Source organism: Gopherus evgoodei, chromosome 1, assembly GCF_007399415.2.
Source record: "Gopherus evgoodei ecotype Sinaloan lineage chromosome 1, rGopEvg1_v1.p, whole genome shotgun sequence".
NCBI classification, from domain to species: domain Eukaryota; kingdom Metazoa; phylum Chordata; order Testudines; family Testudinidae; genus Gopherus; species Gopherus evgoodei.
In genome coordinates, this window is record NC_044322.1 from 79,345,714 (window position 1) to 79,358,499 (window position 12,786).

At 42.8% G+C, this 12,786-nt stretch overlaps 1 protein-coding gene across 14 annotated transcripts in view; it reads right to left on the reverse strand.

Annotated features, from left to right (window-relative positions):
* Positions 1 to 12,786, reverse strand: part of MYCBP2 (MYC binding protein 2) — a 463,608-nt gene that overhangs the window by 389,010 nt on the left and 61,812 nt on the right. For all 14 annotated transcript variants that reach the window (XM_030566987.1, XM_030566958.1, XM_030566968.1 and 11 more), the window contains exon 4: positions 7,385 to 7,538. In XM_030566987.1, the coding sequence (XP_030422847.1) occupies positions 7,385 to 7,538 (154 nt within the window). The remainder of the gene's footprint in view (positions 1 to 7,384; positions 7,539 to 12,786) is intronic.

Genomic DNA, 12,786 nt, shown 5'->3' on the forward strand with positions numbered 1-12,786 from the left:
TGTTTTAAAAGCTGAATAAAAACCTTGGCCTATGAATAAATCAATAATCTGAGTAACTCTCGGCTGAAATGAGCTCAATTCCTCTAGAGAGGCACCCTCAGTTGAATTTATTTCAAACCTTGAAAAAGTCTGAGTTACTGGATGACTTTGTTGAAGAATGAAATGATTCAATCAGTTTGAGAAGTGTCTTTTCAAGACACAAGAGTCCAGTATATGGATATACCGGGGCCTTTAAAACCTTTGAAATGTCGTCCCTGTAAAGACATGATGAGCTTCTCAAAGATTTAGCTTTTTTTTAAGGGCTGTAGATCAATCACAGTTAACTCATGCAATTAACTCAAATGAACCACCATTTTAAAAATTAATCGTGATTAATTGCAATTTTAATAGCACTGTTAAACAATAGGACAACAATTGAAATTTATTAAATATTGTGGATGTTTTTCTACATTTTCATGTATATTGTATTCAGTGTTTTAACTAAAATCAACATGTATATTATTTTTTATTCCAAATATTTGCACTGTAAAAATGATCAACAAAAGAAAAAAGTTCAGTTCACCTCATATAAGTACTGTAATGCAAGCTTTGTCAAGCAAATGCAACTTAAAAAAAATCTGTATTTGTGTTACATAACTGCACTTCAAAACAACGTAAAAAACTTCAGAGCCTACAAGTCCACTCATTTCTACTTCTTGTTCACCCAATCACTAAGAAAAACAAGGAGATAATGCCGCCCTCTTCTTATTTACAATGTCACCAGGAAGTGAGAAAAGGCATTTGCTTGGTACTTTTGTAACCTGCACTGCAAGGTATTTACATGCCAGATATGTTAAACATTTGTATGCCCCTTCATGCTTCGGCCATCATTCCAGAGAACATGCTTTCATGCTGATGAAGCTCGTTAAAAAAATAATGCGTTAATTAAATTTATGATTGAACTCCTTGGGGAAGAACTGTATGTTCCCTCTTCTGTTTTACCCACATTCTGCCATATTTCATATTATAGCAATCTCAGATGATGATCCAATACATGTTGTTCGTTGAAAGAACACTTTAATTGCAGATTTCACAAAATGGAAAGAAGGTATCAATGTGACATTTCTAAAGATAGCTACAGCACTTGATCCAAGGTTTAAGAATTTGAAGTGCCTTCCAAAATCTGAGAGGGATGAGGTTTGGAATATCACTTTCAAAAGTCTTAAAAGAGCAACACTCTGATGCAGAAACTACAGAACCTGAACCACCAAAAAAGAAAAAGAAAATCAAACTTCTGCTGGTGGCATCTGACTCAGATAATGAAAATGAACATGCATTGGTCCACACTGCTTTGGATTGTTATTGAGCAGAACCCATCATCAGCATGGACGCATGTCCCCTGGGATGGTGGTTGAAGAATGAAGGGACATATGAATCTTTAGCACATCTGGCACAAATATCTTGCAACCCCAGCTACAACAGTGCCATGCCAATGCCTATTCTAACTTTCAGGTGACATTGTAAACAAGAAGCAGGCAGTATTATATCCTGCAAATGTAAACAAATTTGTTTGTCTGAGGGATTGGCTGAACAAGTAGGACTGAGTGGACTTGCAGGCTCTAAAATTTTACATTGTTTTATTTTTGAATGCAGGGTTTTTTGATACATAATTCTACATTTATAAGTTCAACTTTCATGATAAAAAGACTGCACTACAGTACTTGTATTAGGTGAACTGAAAAAATCATTTTTTGGGTTTTTTTATAGTGCAAATACTTGTAATGAAAAATAAATATAAAGTGAGCACTTCACACTTTGTATTCTGTGTTGTAATTAAAATCAATATATTTGAAAATGTAGAAAGCATCCAAAAATATTTACATAAATGGTATTCTATTATTGTTTAACAGTGCAATTAATCAATTTTTTTAATTGCTTGACAGCCCTACTTTTTTTTTTGTAAACTATGTCTTGAAAATAAACATACTTGTGATCACATGCATTTCTTTTTCCAGTTCAGTTGTTGAACAGGGACGAAATCTTCCTCTTTATTTACTGTTTACTTCTTTTTTATGTCAGTTACAGTATTACAAAGCAGTAATGTGTAGCTTGATATACAACTCATAGACTCAGACTAATAGGTCAGAAGGGACCAATCTGATCATCTAGTCTGACCTCCTGCACAAGGCAGGCCACAGAACCCCACCCATCCAATTTTATAACAACCCCTATCCCAGGATCGAGTCATTGAAATCTTCAAAACTGGTTTGAAGACCTCAAGCTGCAGAGAAACCACCAGCAAGCGACCCGTGCCCCACGCTGCAGGGGAAGGCGAAAAACCTCCAGGGCCCCTGCCAATCCGCCCTGGAGGAAAATTCCTTCCCGACCCCAAATATGGCGATCAGCTAAACCCTGAGCATGTGGGCAAGACTCACCAGCCAGCACCCAAGAAGGAATTCTCTGCAGTAACTCAGTTCCCATGTCATCCAACATCTCCCCGCAGATCATTGAGCAGACCTATCTGGTGGTAATCCAAGATCAATTGCCCAAATTAACAATCCTATCATAACATCCCCTCCATATACTTATCAAGCTTTGTCTTAAAGCCAGGAAAGTCTTTTGCCCCGACTACTTCCCTCGGAAGGCTGTTCCAGAACTTCACTCCCCTAATGGTTAGAAACCTTCGTCTAATTTCAAGTCTAAACTTCCTAATATCCAGTTTATACCCATTCGTCCTCGTGCCTACATTAGTACTAAACTTAAATAATTCCTCTCCCTCCCTAACGTTAACCCCCCTGATATATTTATATAGAGCAAGCATATCCCCCGCAGCCTTCTTTTGGCCAGGCTAAACAAGCCAAGCTCTTTGAGTCTCCTTTCATAAGGCAGTTTTTCCATTCCTCGGATCATCCTTGTAGCCCGTCTCTGAACCTGTTCCAGTTTGAATTCATCCTTCTTGAACATGGGACACCAGAACTGCACACAGTATTCCAGATGGGGTCTCACCAACGCCTTGTATAACGATACTAACACCTCCTTATCCTTGCAGGAAATACCCCGCCTGATGCATCCCAAAATCGCATTTGCTTTTTTAACAGCCGTATCACATTGGCGACTCATAGTCATCCTGCTATCAACCAGCACCCCAAGGTCCTTCTCCTCCTCCGTCGCTTCCAACTGATGCGCCCCCAACGTATATCCAAAATTCTTATTATTAGTTCCTAAATGCATAACCTTGCACTTTTCACTATTGTATTTCATCCTGTTCCTATTACTCCAGTTAACAAGGTGGTTCAGATCTTCCTGAATAGTATCCCTGTCCTTCTCCGTGTTAGCAATACCCCCCAGCTTCGTGTCATCCGCAAACTTTATTAGCACATTCCCGCTCTTTGTGCCAAGGTCAGTAATAAAAAGGTTAAATAAGATCGGTCCCAAAACCGATCCTTGAGGGACTCCACTAGTGACCTCCTTCCAGCCTGACAATTCACCTTTCAATACGACCCTCTGGAGTCTCCCCTTTAACCAGTTCCTTATCCAACTAACAACTTTCATATTCATTCCCATCTTTTGCAATTTGACTAACAGTTCCCCGTGCGGAACCGTGTCGAACGCCTTACTGAAATCTAGGTAAATTATATCTACCGCATTTCCTTTATCTAAGTAATCCGTCACCTTCTCAAAGAAGGAGATCAGATTGGTTTGGCACGATCTACCTTTAGTAAATCCGTGTTGCAATTCGTCCCAATTACCATTGACCTCTATGTCCTTGACTACTTTCTCCCTTAAAATTTTTTCCAAGACCTTGCATACTACAGACGTCAAGCTAACAGGCCTATAATTACCCGGATCACTTTTATTCCCTTTCTTAAAAATAGGAACTACATTAGCAATCCTCCAATCATACGGCACAACCCCCGAATTTACCGATTGCTTAAAAATTTTCGCTAACGGGCTCGCAATTTCACGCGCCAATTCCTTTAATATCCTCGGATGGAGATTGTCCGGGCCCTCCGACTTCGTCCCATCGAGCTGTTCAAGTACGGCCTCTACCTCAGTTGCGGTAATATCCACTTCCATATCCACATTCCCGTTTATCATCCCTCCATCATCCCAAGGTTCACTAGTCTTATTAAAAACTGAAGCAAAGTACTTGTTTAGATGTTGGGCCATGCCTAGGTTATCCTTGATCTCCATTCCATCCTCAGTGTATAGCGGCCCCACTTCTTCTTTCTTTGTTTTCTTCTTATTTATGTGGCTGTAGAACCTTTTACTATTGGTTTTGATTCCCTTTGCAAGGTCCAGTTCAATGTGGCTTTTAGCCTTCCTCACTTTATCCCTACACGTTCTGACCTCACCAAGGTAGCTTTCCTTGCTGATCCTGCCTTTCTTCCACTCCCTGTAAGCTGTCTGCTTTTGTCTAATCCCCTCTCTGAGTTGTTTGCTCATCCAGTTTGGCCTACGACTCCTGCCCATGGTTTTTTTCCCCTTTCTCGGGATGCAGGCTTCCGACAGTCTCCGCAGCTGCGACTTAAAGTAATTCCAGGCCTCCTCCGCATTCAAATCCACTAATTCCTCCGTCCAATCCACTTCCCTAACTAATTTCCTTAACTCTTTAAAATTAGCCCTCGAGAAGTCAAAACCCTAATCCCAGATCTACATTTGTTTATCCTTCCATCTAGTTTGAACTGAATCAGCTCATGATCACTCGAACCAAGGTTGTCCCCTACCACCATTTCTTCTACGAGGTCCTCACTGCTCACCAACACCAAATCTAAAATGGCATCTCCTCTCGTAGGTACTTCAACTACTTGATGAAGAAATCCATCCGCTATCACATCCAGAAAAATCTGACCCCTATTATTCTTGCAAGTACTCATCCTCCAGTCTATATCTGGGAAGTTGAAGTCCCCCATAATCACACATTTCCCCTTTGTGTTTACTTCATTAAAGACATTAAAGAGGTCTCTATCCATATCCCAATCAGATCCCGGCGGTCTGTAGCACACGCCAAGCACTATCTCAGGGGAAGCTCTAGTTGCTTTTTTACCCAATGTGATTTTCGCCCAGACAGACTCTGTCTTATCCATTCCATCGCTTCTTATTTCGCTACAGTTAATGTCATCATTGATGTACAAGGCTACTCCACCACCTTTGCCTTTCTTTCTGTCTTTCCTAAACAGCACATAGCCTTCAATACCCGTGCTCCAGTCATGAGTACTATTCCACCAGGTTTCAGTTATCCCTATAATATCCGGTTTCACTTCCTGCACTAGTAACTCCAGTTCCTCCATCTTGTTACCTAGACTCCTCGCATTAGTGTACAGGCCTTTTAATTTTTGGCGTTTGGCATCAGTGACATTCTTTCCCCCGTCGTGCAGAGACCTTTTACCACCAGCATCACCCGCTACTCTGGTTTCTCCACTATTTCTCCTTGGATCAAATCTTGGGACCACAAGGGTATCCCCTCTCACTTTGTTTACTTTCCTCTCCAGGTTACATTCCGGCGTGGAGATCTCCCGACCATCTCCCAACCATCTCCCCCAACTTCCTAGTTTAAAGCTCTCTTGATGAGGTCGGCGAGCCTCCATTCTAGAATTCTATTTCCCTCCTTGCTTAGATGAAGTCCATCCTGAGCGAACAGTCGTCTATCCGTAAACGCTTCCCAGTGACCGTACATCCCAAAGCCCTCCTTATAACACCACTCCCTAAGCCATCTGTTGATCGCCATAATCTTGTCACTCCTTCGTCGCCCCGCTCTAGGAACCGGCAGAATCCCACTGAAGATCACCTGAGCCTCGATGTCTTTGAGCCTCTTCCCCAGTCTGGCATAGTCCTCCTTGATACAGTCCAGCGAGTAACTAGCCGTATCATTCGTTCCCACATGAAGGATAATCAACGGATTCTTACCCGCTCCCGCTAAGATCGTATTCAGCCTCAGGTCCACATCCTGTATCTTAGCCCCTGGCAGACAGCACACCCTTCTGTTCTCCCGATCAGGTCTAGTTACAGGCCTATCCACTCTTCTCAGTAAAGAGTCTCCAATCACGTAAACTTGCCTTTTCCTGGCGACAGTGCGATTCTGTGGTCTATCCCCCACAGCAGGTGGTCGCAATTCCTTACGATTTGTATTCGCCCTTACAGTCCTCCTAGGGCTCACACTTGGTGTCGCCTCCATCGACTCCTCCCCTCTTTCTGCAGGACTAGCTGCTCGCCTCTTCTTCCTCGCCCTTTGTCCTTCAGCAGCCTGCTGTGCTCCATCTTCATTTCCCAACTCAGCAAACCTGTTCCTGAGTTCTATGTCTCCATCACTGGCCCGTCTTTTCCTCTGCCTGGTTCTCCTAGTCACATGCTGCCACCGTCCACTTTCCTCACCCAGCAGCCCCTCCTCAGAGTCCTTTGGTCTTGCTTCTATCCGCTCGTCTGAGCTTGTCCCCTGCGCCTCATCATGTCTGTGTTCCATCAACTGCTCAAATCCCCTTCTAAACTCAGCCAGAGTTTCCACTGTATATCAAATCCAACTTCTAGTACTTTTTCCTGCAGTACATCTCACCATAATTAGCAGTTTCATGCAAACGTACGTATCAGTTATATTGGTTATCTCTGCAAGCGAATATCTAATGTGGTATCAATAGCCAAGGAGTCTGAACAGGTTTTAGAACAATACATGTTCAAGTACAAGCATGGACAGCCTGAGTTTCTTACTCTATTACTATGGTTAAGACTTTTTTTATGATCATTTCTATAGTGTAATTAATTCCACTGAAATACACTTCTTTTGCTACTCTTCATATGCAGAGCTGTTAAGAGGTTGACCAACATGTTTTAAGTACCACCAAAAACGAAAGAATCAAAATACTGATTTTACATTTATTAGTGAGTATGCAATGATACCATTGTTCAAGACTGATAAAACAAAACGTGGCATGTCTCTGTGTATTATTCCACTTTTATACAATAGATAAATATACAAATTTTTAGCATGCAGTAGTAGTATAGGATAGTGGCCTTCCACAGTATTGCCTTTCCTCTGAGACCAATGTCTTAGAGGATTAGTAAAACCAAAAAGAACCTCAGTTAGCTGGACTTTTTGATTTCTCTATCACTACTGTATACCAATAACCAGTGAAGTGAATGACATAAAAGCACAAAATGATATCCCCCCTATATACAAAGAGATCTCTCTTTTACAAAGATAATCGGTCAGAGTGTCCAATTCCCTTGAGGGAGTCATGGCCCCAGAACAAAAATTAAATGCATCAGCTTGTAACAGAGAACCAAATACAAATCCCTTGTATAAGTAATCTATTTTAATAGATTAAAACACACCATCCTCTTCTCATTGCCTAATTATTTTTTTTCTTTTTTTGCACCAAACATAAGCTAAAGCAAAAGTATGAAATATTACCTAGAACATCAGGAGGCTCTGACTGGAGGCCTTCTGGCTGCTGACCCTGGAGCACATTAAGCAGAGCTTGCAGACTCCTGAGACACAGTGATGGATGAGAAAATCTTGTCTCCTTGATCAATTCAAAAACTTCACATAGTCCAACTTCAATGATCTAAAAAAGTACAACACACATTTTTAACAGAAAACAAATTATCAGGATGCTTTGATCAGTTCAGCCATAAAAAAATTTACATAATGGTATGAATTTCTCTTTAGCTTAACACACAAACTCTACCTTGTAAATATAGAAGAGCATGGCAGTCCACAGACAGAAATAAACCACATTCTCAAACGAGTGTAATTTTGAATATGAAACAGACACAGTTTTTCTAATATGAATGTGTGTCTACATAATTAGATATTTAATATTTAAAACCCCCTGAAAGAAGCTGATTGTTTTCAATTTTTAGATCGTGTCACGGCTACAGGACAAACTGTACCTTGGACCTCTATTTCCTCTCAAATGCATCCATTCCTTGTGTGATTGGCCTGGCTTCCTGCACCTCACTCTGCACAAAGTCATGCAGTCCAACCATACTTAAACTGGATCTCTGGGCTGTAGACCCTCTGGTTACCAACCACATGAATGGCACAGGCCCGATTTGGTTTTAGCACCTGTAATAGCTTCTATTGGGGAGTCTGCGATAGCACAAGTTTAGTGACACAGAAAACGAAGGTCACTTATAACTGGAGTTCTTTCAGATGGACTCTGCACATTCACACTCAGATTAAGGCTGCTGTTGCAGCTCAAAGGGTGTAATTACCTCATTGCAGTGCTGATCACTCTGCTCACATGGTTCCTAACAGTGTTAGCTTTTGTAACTACCACCACACCCTGAGCAGATGTTTTCAGAGAACTACTCACGATGACTACAAGAGCTCTTGCTTGACCAGTGGTAGCTAATTAAGATAGACTCCATCATTTTGTATGTATTATTGGGATGTTTCCCAATATGCATTACTTTGCACCAATCAACACTGAATTTCATCTGCCATTTTGTTACCCAGTCGCCCAGTTTTGTGATATCCTTTAGTAACTCTTCACATCTGCTTTCGACTCAACTGTTCTAAGTAATTCTGTATCACCTGCAAACTTTGCCACCTCACTATTTACCCCTTTTTCAAGATCATTTATGAATATGTTGAATAGGACTGGTTCCAGTACAGATCCTCTCTCCATTGTGAAAACTGACTCTTTATTCCTACCTCTGTTTCCTATCTTTTAACCAATTACTGATCTGTGACAGGACCTTTCCTCTTACCTCATGACTGCTTGCTTTGCTAAGAACCTCTGGTAGGGGACCTTGCCAAGGGCTTTCTGAAAGTCCAAGTATGCTATATCCATGAGATCATGTTTGTCCCTATGCTTGTTGACACCCTCAAAGAATTCAAATAGATTGGTCAGATAGTCATTACAAAAGCTGTGCTGGCTCTTCCCCAACATACTGTATTTGTGTGTCTGATAATTACACTCTTCACTATAGTTTCAACCAATTTGCCTGGTGTTGAACTTAGGTTTACCAACCTGTAATTGCCAGGATTGCCTCTGGAGACTTTTTTTTAAAAATTGGCGTTACACTAGCTACTGTTCAGTCATCTGGTACAGAGGCAGATTTAAGCAATAACTTGCATATCTGAGTTCCTTCAGAACTCGTGTGAATACCATCTGGGCCTGCCGACTTATTACTGTTTGATTAATCAATGTGTTCCAAAATTCTTCTACTGACACCTCAACCTGGGACGGTTCCTCAGATTTGTCACCTAAAAAGAATGGCTCCGGTGTGGGAATCTCCCTCACATACTCTGCAGTGAAGACTGATGCAAAGTATTCACATAGCTTCTCCACAACAGCCTGGTCTTCCTTTAGAGTGCTCCTTTAATACCTCAATCATTCAGTGGTCTCACTGATAGCTTGTCGGGCTTCCTGCTTCTGACGTACTTAAAAATTGCTATTGGTTTTTGTGTCTTTTGCTAGTTGCTCTTCAAATTTGTTTTTGGCCTGCATAATTATACTTTTACACTTGACTTCCCAGAGTTAACGTTCCTTTCTATGATCCACAATAGGATTTGACTTCCACTTTTTAAGGGGTGTCTTTTTGCCTTTAACTGCCCTCTCTTACATTGCTGTTCAGCCATGATGGCATTTGTTGGTCCTCCTAGTCGTGTTGGTGTTTTAAAATAGTTTCTATGCAGCTTGCAGGAATTTCACTTTCGTAACTGTTCCTTTTAATTTACATTTAACTAGCTCTCATTTTTGTGTAGTTTCCCTTTTTGAAATTAAATGCTACTATGGTGGATATCTCTGGCAATTTTCCCCATACAAGGGCGTTAAATTTAATTACATTATGGTTGCTATTACTTAGCAGTTCAGTTATATTCACTTCTTGGATCAGATCCCGTGCTTTAAGACTAAATCAAAAAATGTCTCTCCCCTTGTGTGTTCCTGGAATAACTAGTCACTAAGAGTATGTCTACACTGCCCATGTTACAGCACGGCCACAGCAGCACTGTGACCTGGGCAGTGTAGACAAGCTTTATTACCAGGGAAGAGCGCACCCAGCAATTTTAAACCCATCCCCCCACCCCCCAATGAACTCCCGGCAATAAAGCACTGTCTATATCGGTGCTTTTTAGCACTAAAACTTATGTCGCTCAGGGGTTTTTTTTTCACACCACTGACCGACAAGTTTTAGCGCTGAAAATGGAAGTGTAGACACAGCTTAAGTGTCTACAAGTTTTATTTCTGCATCCTGAATCAACATCTATCCAGTATACAAGGATATAGTACAGGGGTTGGCAACCTCTGGCATGCGACTCACCAGGGCAAGGACCTTGGCGGGCCGGGCCACTTTCTTTACCTACCGCGTCAGCAGATTCGGCCTCTCACAGCTCCCATTGGCTGCGGTTCACCATCCCAGGCCAATAGGGAAGCGGGAAGCGCTGTGGACCGAAGGATGCACTGGCTGCAGCTTCCCGCCTCCCGCATTGGTCTGGGATGGCAGACCACAGTGGGAGCTGTGGTCTGCCGAACCTGCTGACATGGCAGGTAAACAAACTCGTCTGGCCCGCCAGGGTCCTTGGTTTAAAAACTCCTCTGTGACCGTTTCAGTTTTACATGCCAGAACTTTTGTTTAGGTGGAGCCCAATCTTCCTGTATAGGCTCTTCCTTCCCCAGAAGGTTCTCCAGTTCCTAATAAACTTAAATCCTTACTCCCAACACCATGGTCTCATCCACACACTGACACTCTGCAGTTCTGCCTGTCTGGCTGCACCTGAACATGGAACAGAAAGTATTTCAGATTCTTGTACTATGGAAGTCCCAACCTCTGACTTAGCTTACATTTGGTCTTCAAGACCTCTCTTCTGCCCTTCCCTATCTCATTGGTATCTATATGTACCATGACCTAGGTTCCCTGTAAGCTGCGCATCTATTAAGGGCTGGCAGGTCCCCCAGCCCGGCGCAGGCCCACCGGAACTGCCACGGCTGTAGAGAGGTGGCCAAACCCAGCCCCACCGGAGCTGCAGCAGCCGGGGAGAGGAGCCCCTCCCCCGGCCCAGTCCAGCCCAGCCCTACCAGAACTGGTGTGTCACACATCACCCCCTTATTGGTGCACAGAACAAAATTCATTCTGCACATAGATGGGAAAAATTAGAGGGAACACTGACCATGACCACCAGCTCCTCCACAACAGTGCATTCCAAGAATAAGACTACCAACATGGGGATTGAAATCCCTACAGTATCTTAAGAGAGGACCACAGAGGTCCTTCTTCCAACAAGTTGAAAGACAGTGCTGTAGACTTTGAATTCCTCATCTTCTCTAACATTTCAGTTTTCTTGATGCATAATCCATCTCCTTCACAAGGAAGGTCTTCTACCTACAACTTGCTTTCTGGAGGGGCAGTACCACATCTCTTAGACTCATGGACTTTAAGGCAACAAAGCACCATCATGATGATCTAGTCTGACCCCGTGGACACTACGGGCCACAGTCTCTCATCCACCCTGTAATAGACCCACAACCTCTGACTGAGTTAGTGAAGTACTCAAATCTTGATTTATAAGACTTCAAGTTACAAAGAATCCACCATTTACTCTAATTTAAAATAGTAAGTGACCCATTTCACATGCAGCAGAGTAAAGCCAAAAATAACCAGGGTCTCTGCCAATCTGACCTGGGGGGAAATTCGTTCCCAGCCCCAAATGCAGAAATCAATTAGACCCAGAGCATATCAGCGACACACACAAGTGGAAAAGAAAAGAACTCAGTGTAGTAACTCAGAGTCCTCGTGATCTAATGTCCAATCTTTGGCCATAGGAGATATTTGCAACTAGCAGTCACAGATGGACCACATGCTATTGTACGCACTCTCCTGATATCAACCCCCTCAATAAACTTATTGAGCTCAGTCTCGAAACCAGGATATTTGCCCCCAACAGTTCCCTTAGGAGGCTGTTCCAGAACTTCACTCCTCTGATGGTTAGAATTTCAAGCCTAAACTTATTGATGGCCTATTTGTATCCATTTGCTCTTGTGCCAACATGTACCCTCAACTTAAATAACTCCTCTCTCTCCCTTTTATTTATTCCTCAGATGTATTTACATAGAGCAATCATACCTACCTTCAGCCTTCATTTGGTTATGCCAGGGGTCAGCAACCTCTGGCATGCGGCTCGCGAGGGTAAGCTTTATGGCAGGCCAGGCCAGTTTATTTACCTGCCGTGTCGGCAGGTTTAGCCGATCGCAGCTCTCACTGGCCGCGGTTCGCTGTCCCAGGCCAATGGGGGTAGCGGGAAGCCACGGCCAGAACATCCCTCGTCCACGCTGCTTCCCACTACCCCCATTGGCCTGGGACAGTGAACCGCGGCCAGTGGGAGCTGCAGTCCAGCGAACTTGCCGATGCAGCAGGTAAACAAACTGGTCCGGTCCGCCAGGGTGCTTACCCTAGCGAGCTGCATGCCAGAGGTTGCCGACCCCTGGGTTATGCTGAACTAGACAAAATCCTTAAGCTTCCTCTTGTAAGATAGTTTTCCACTCTTCTGATCATCCTAGCAGCTCTTCTCTATTACCTGTTCCAGTTTGAATTCATTGTTCTTAAAACATGGGAGACCAGAATTGCACACAGTATTCTAGATGAGGTCTCGCCAGTGCCTTGTATAGTAATAACACTTTCCAATCTCTACCTGATGCATATCAGGACTGCATTAATCTTTTTCACGGCTACATCACACTGGCAATTCACAGTCATCCTGTGATCGACCAATACACCCAGGTATTCCTTCTCCTCTGTTGCTTCTAACTGAGATGTCCCCGGTTTATAGCAAAAATTCTTGTTGTTAGTCCCTAATTGCATGACCTT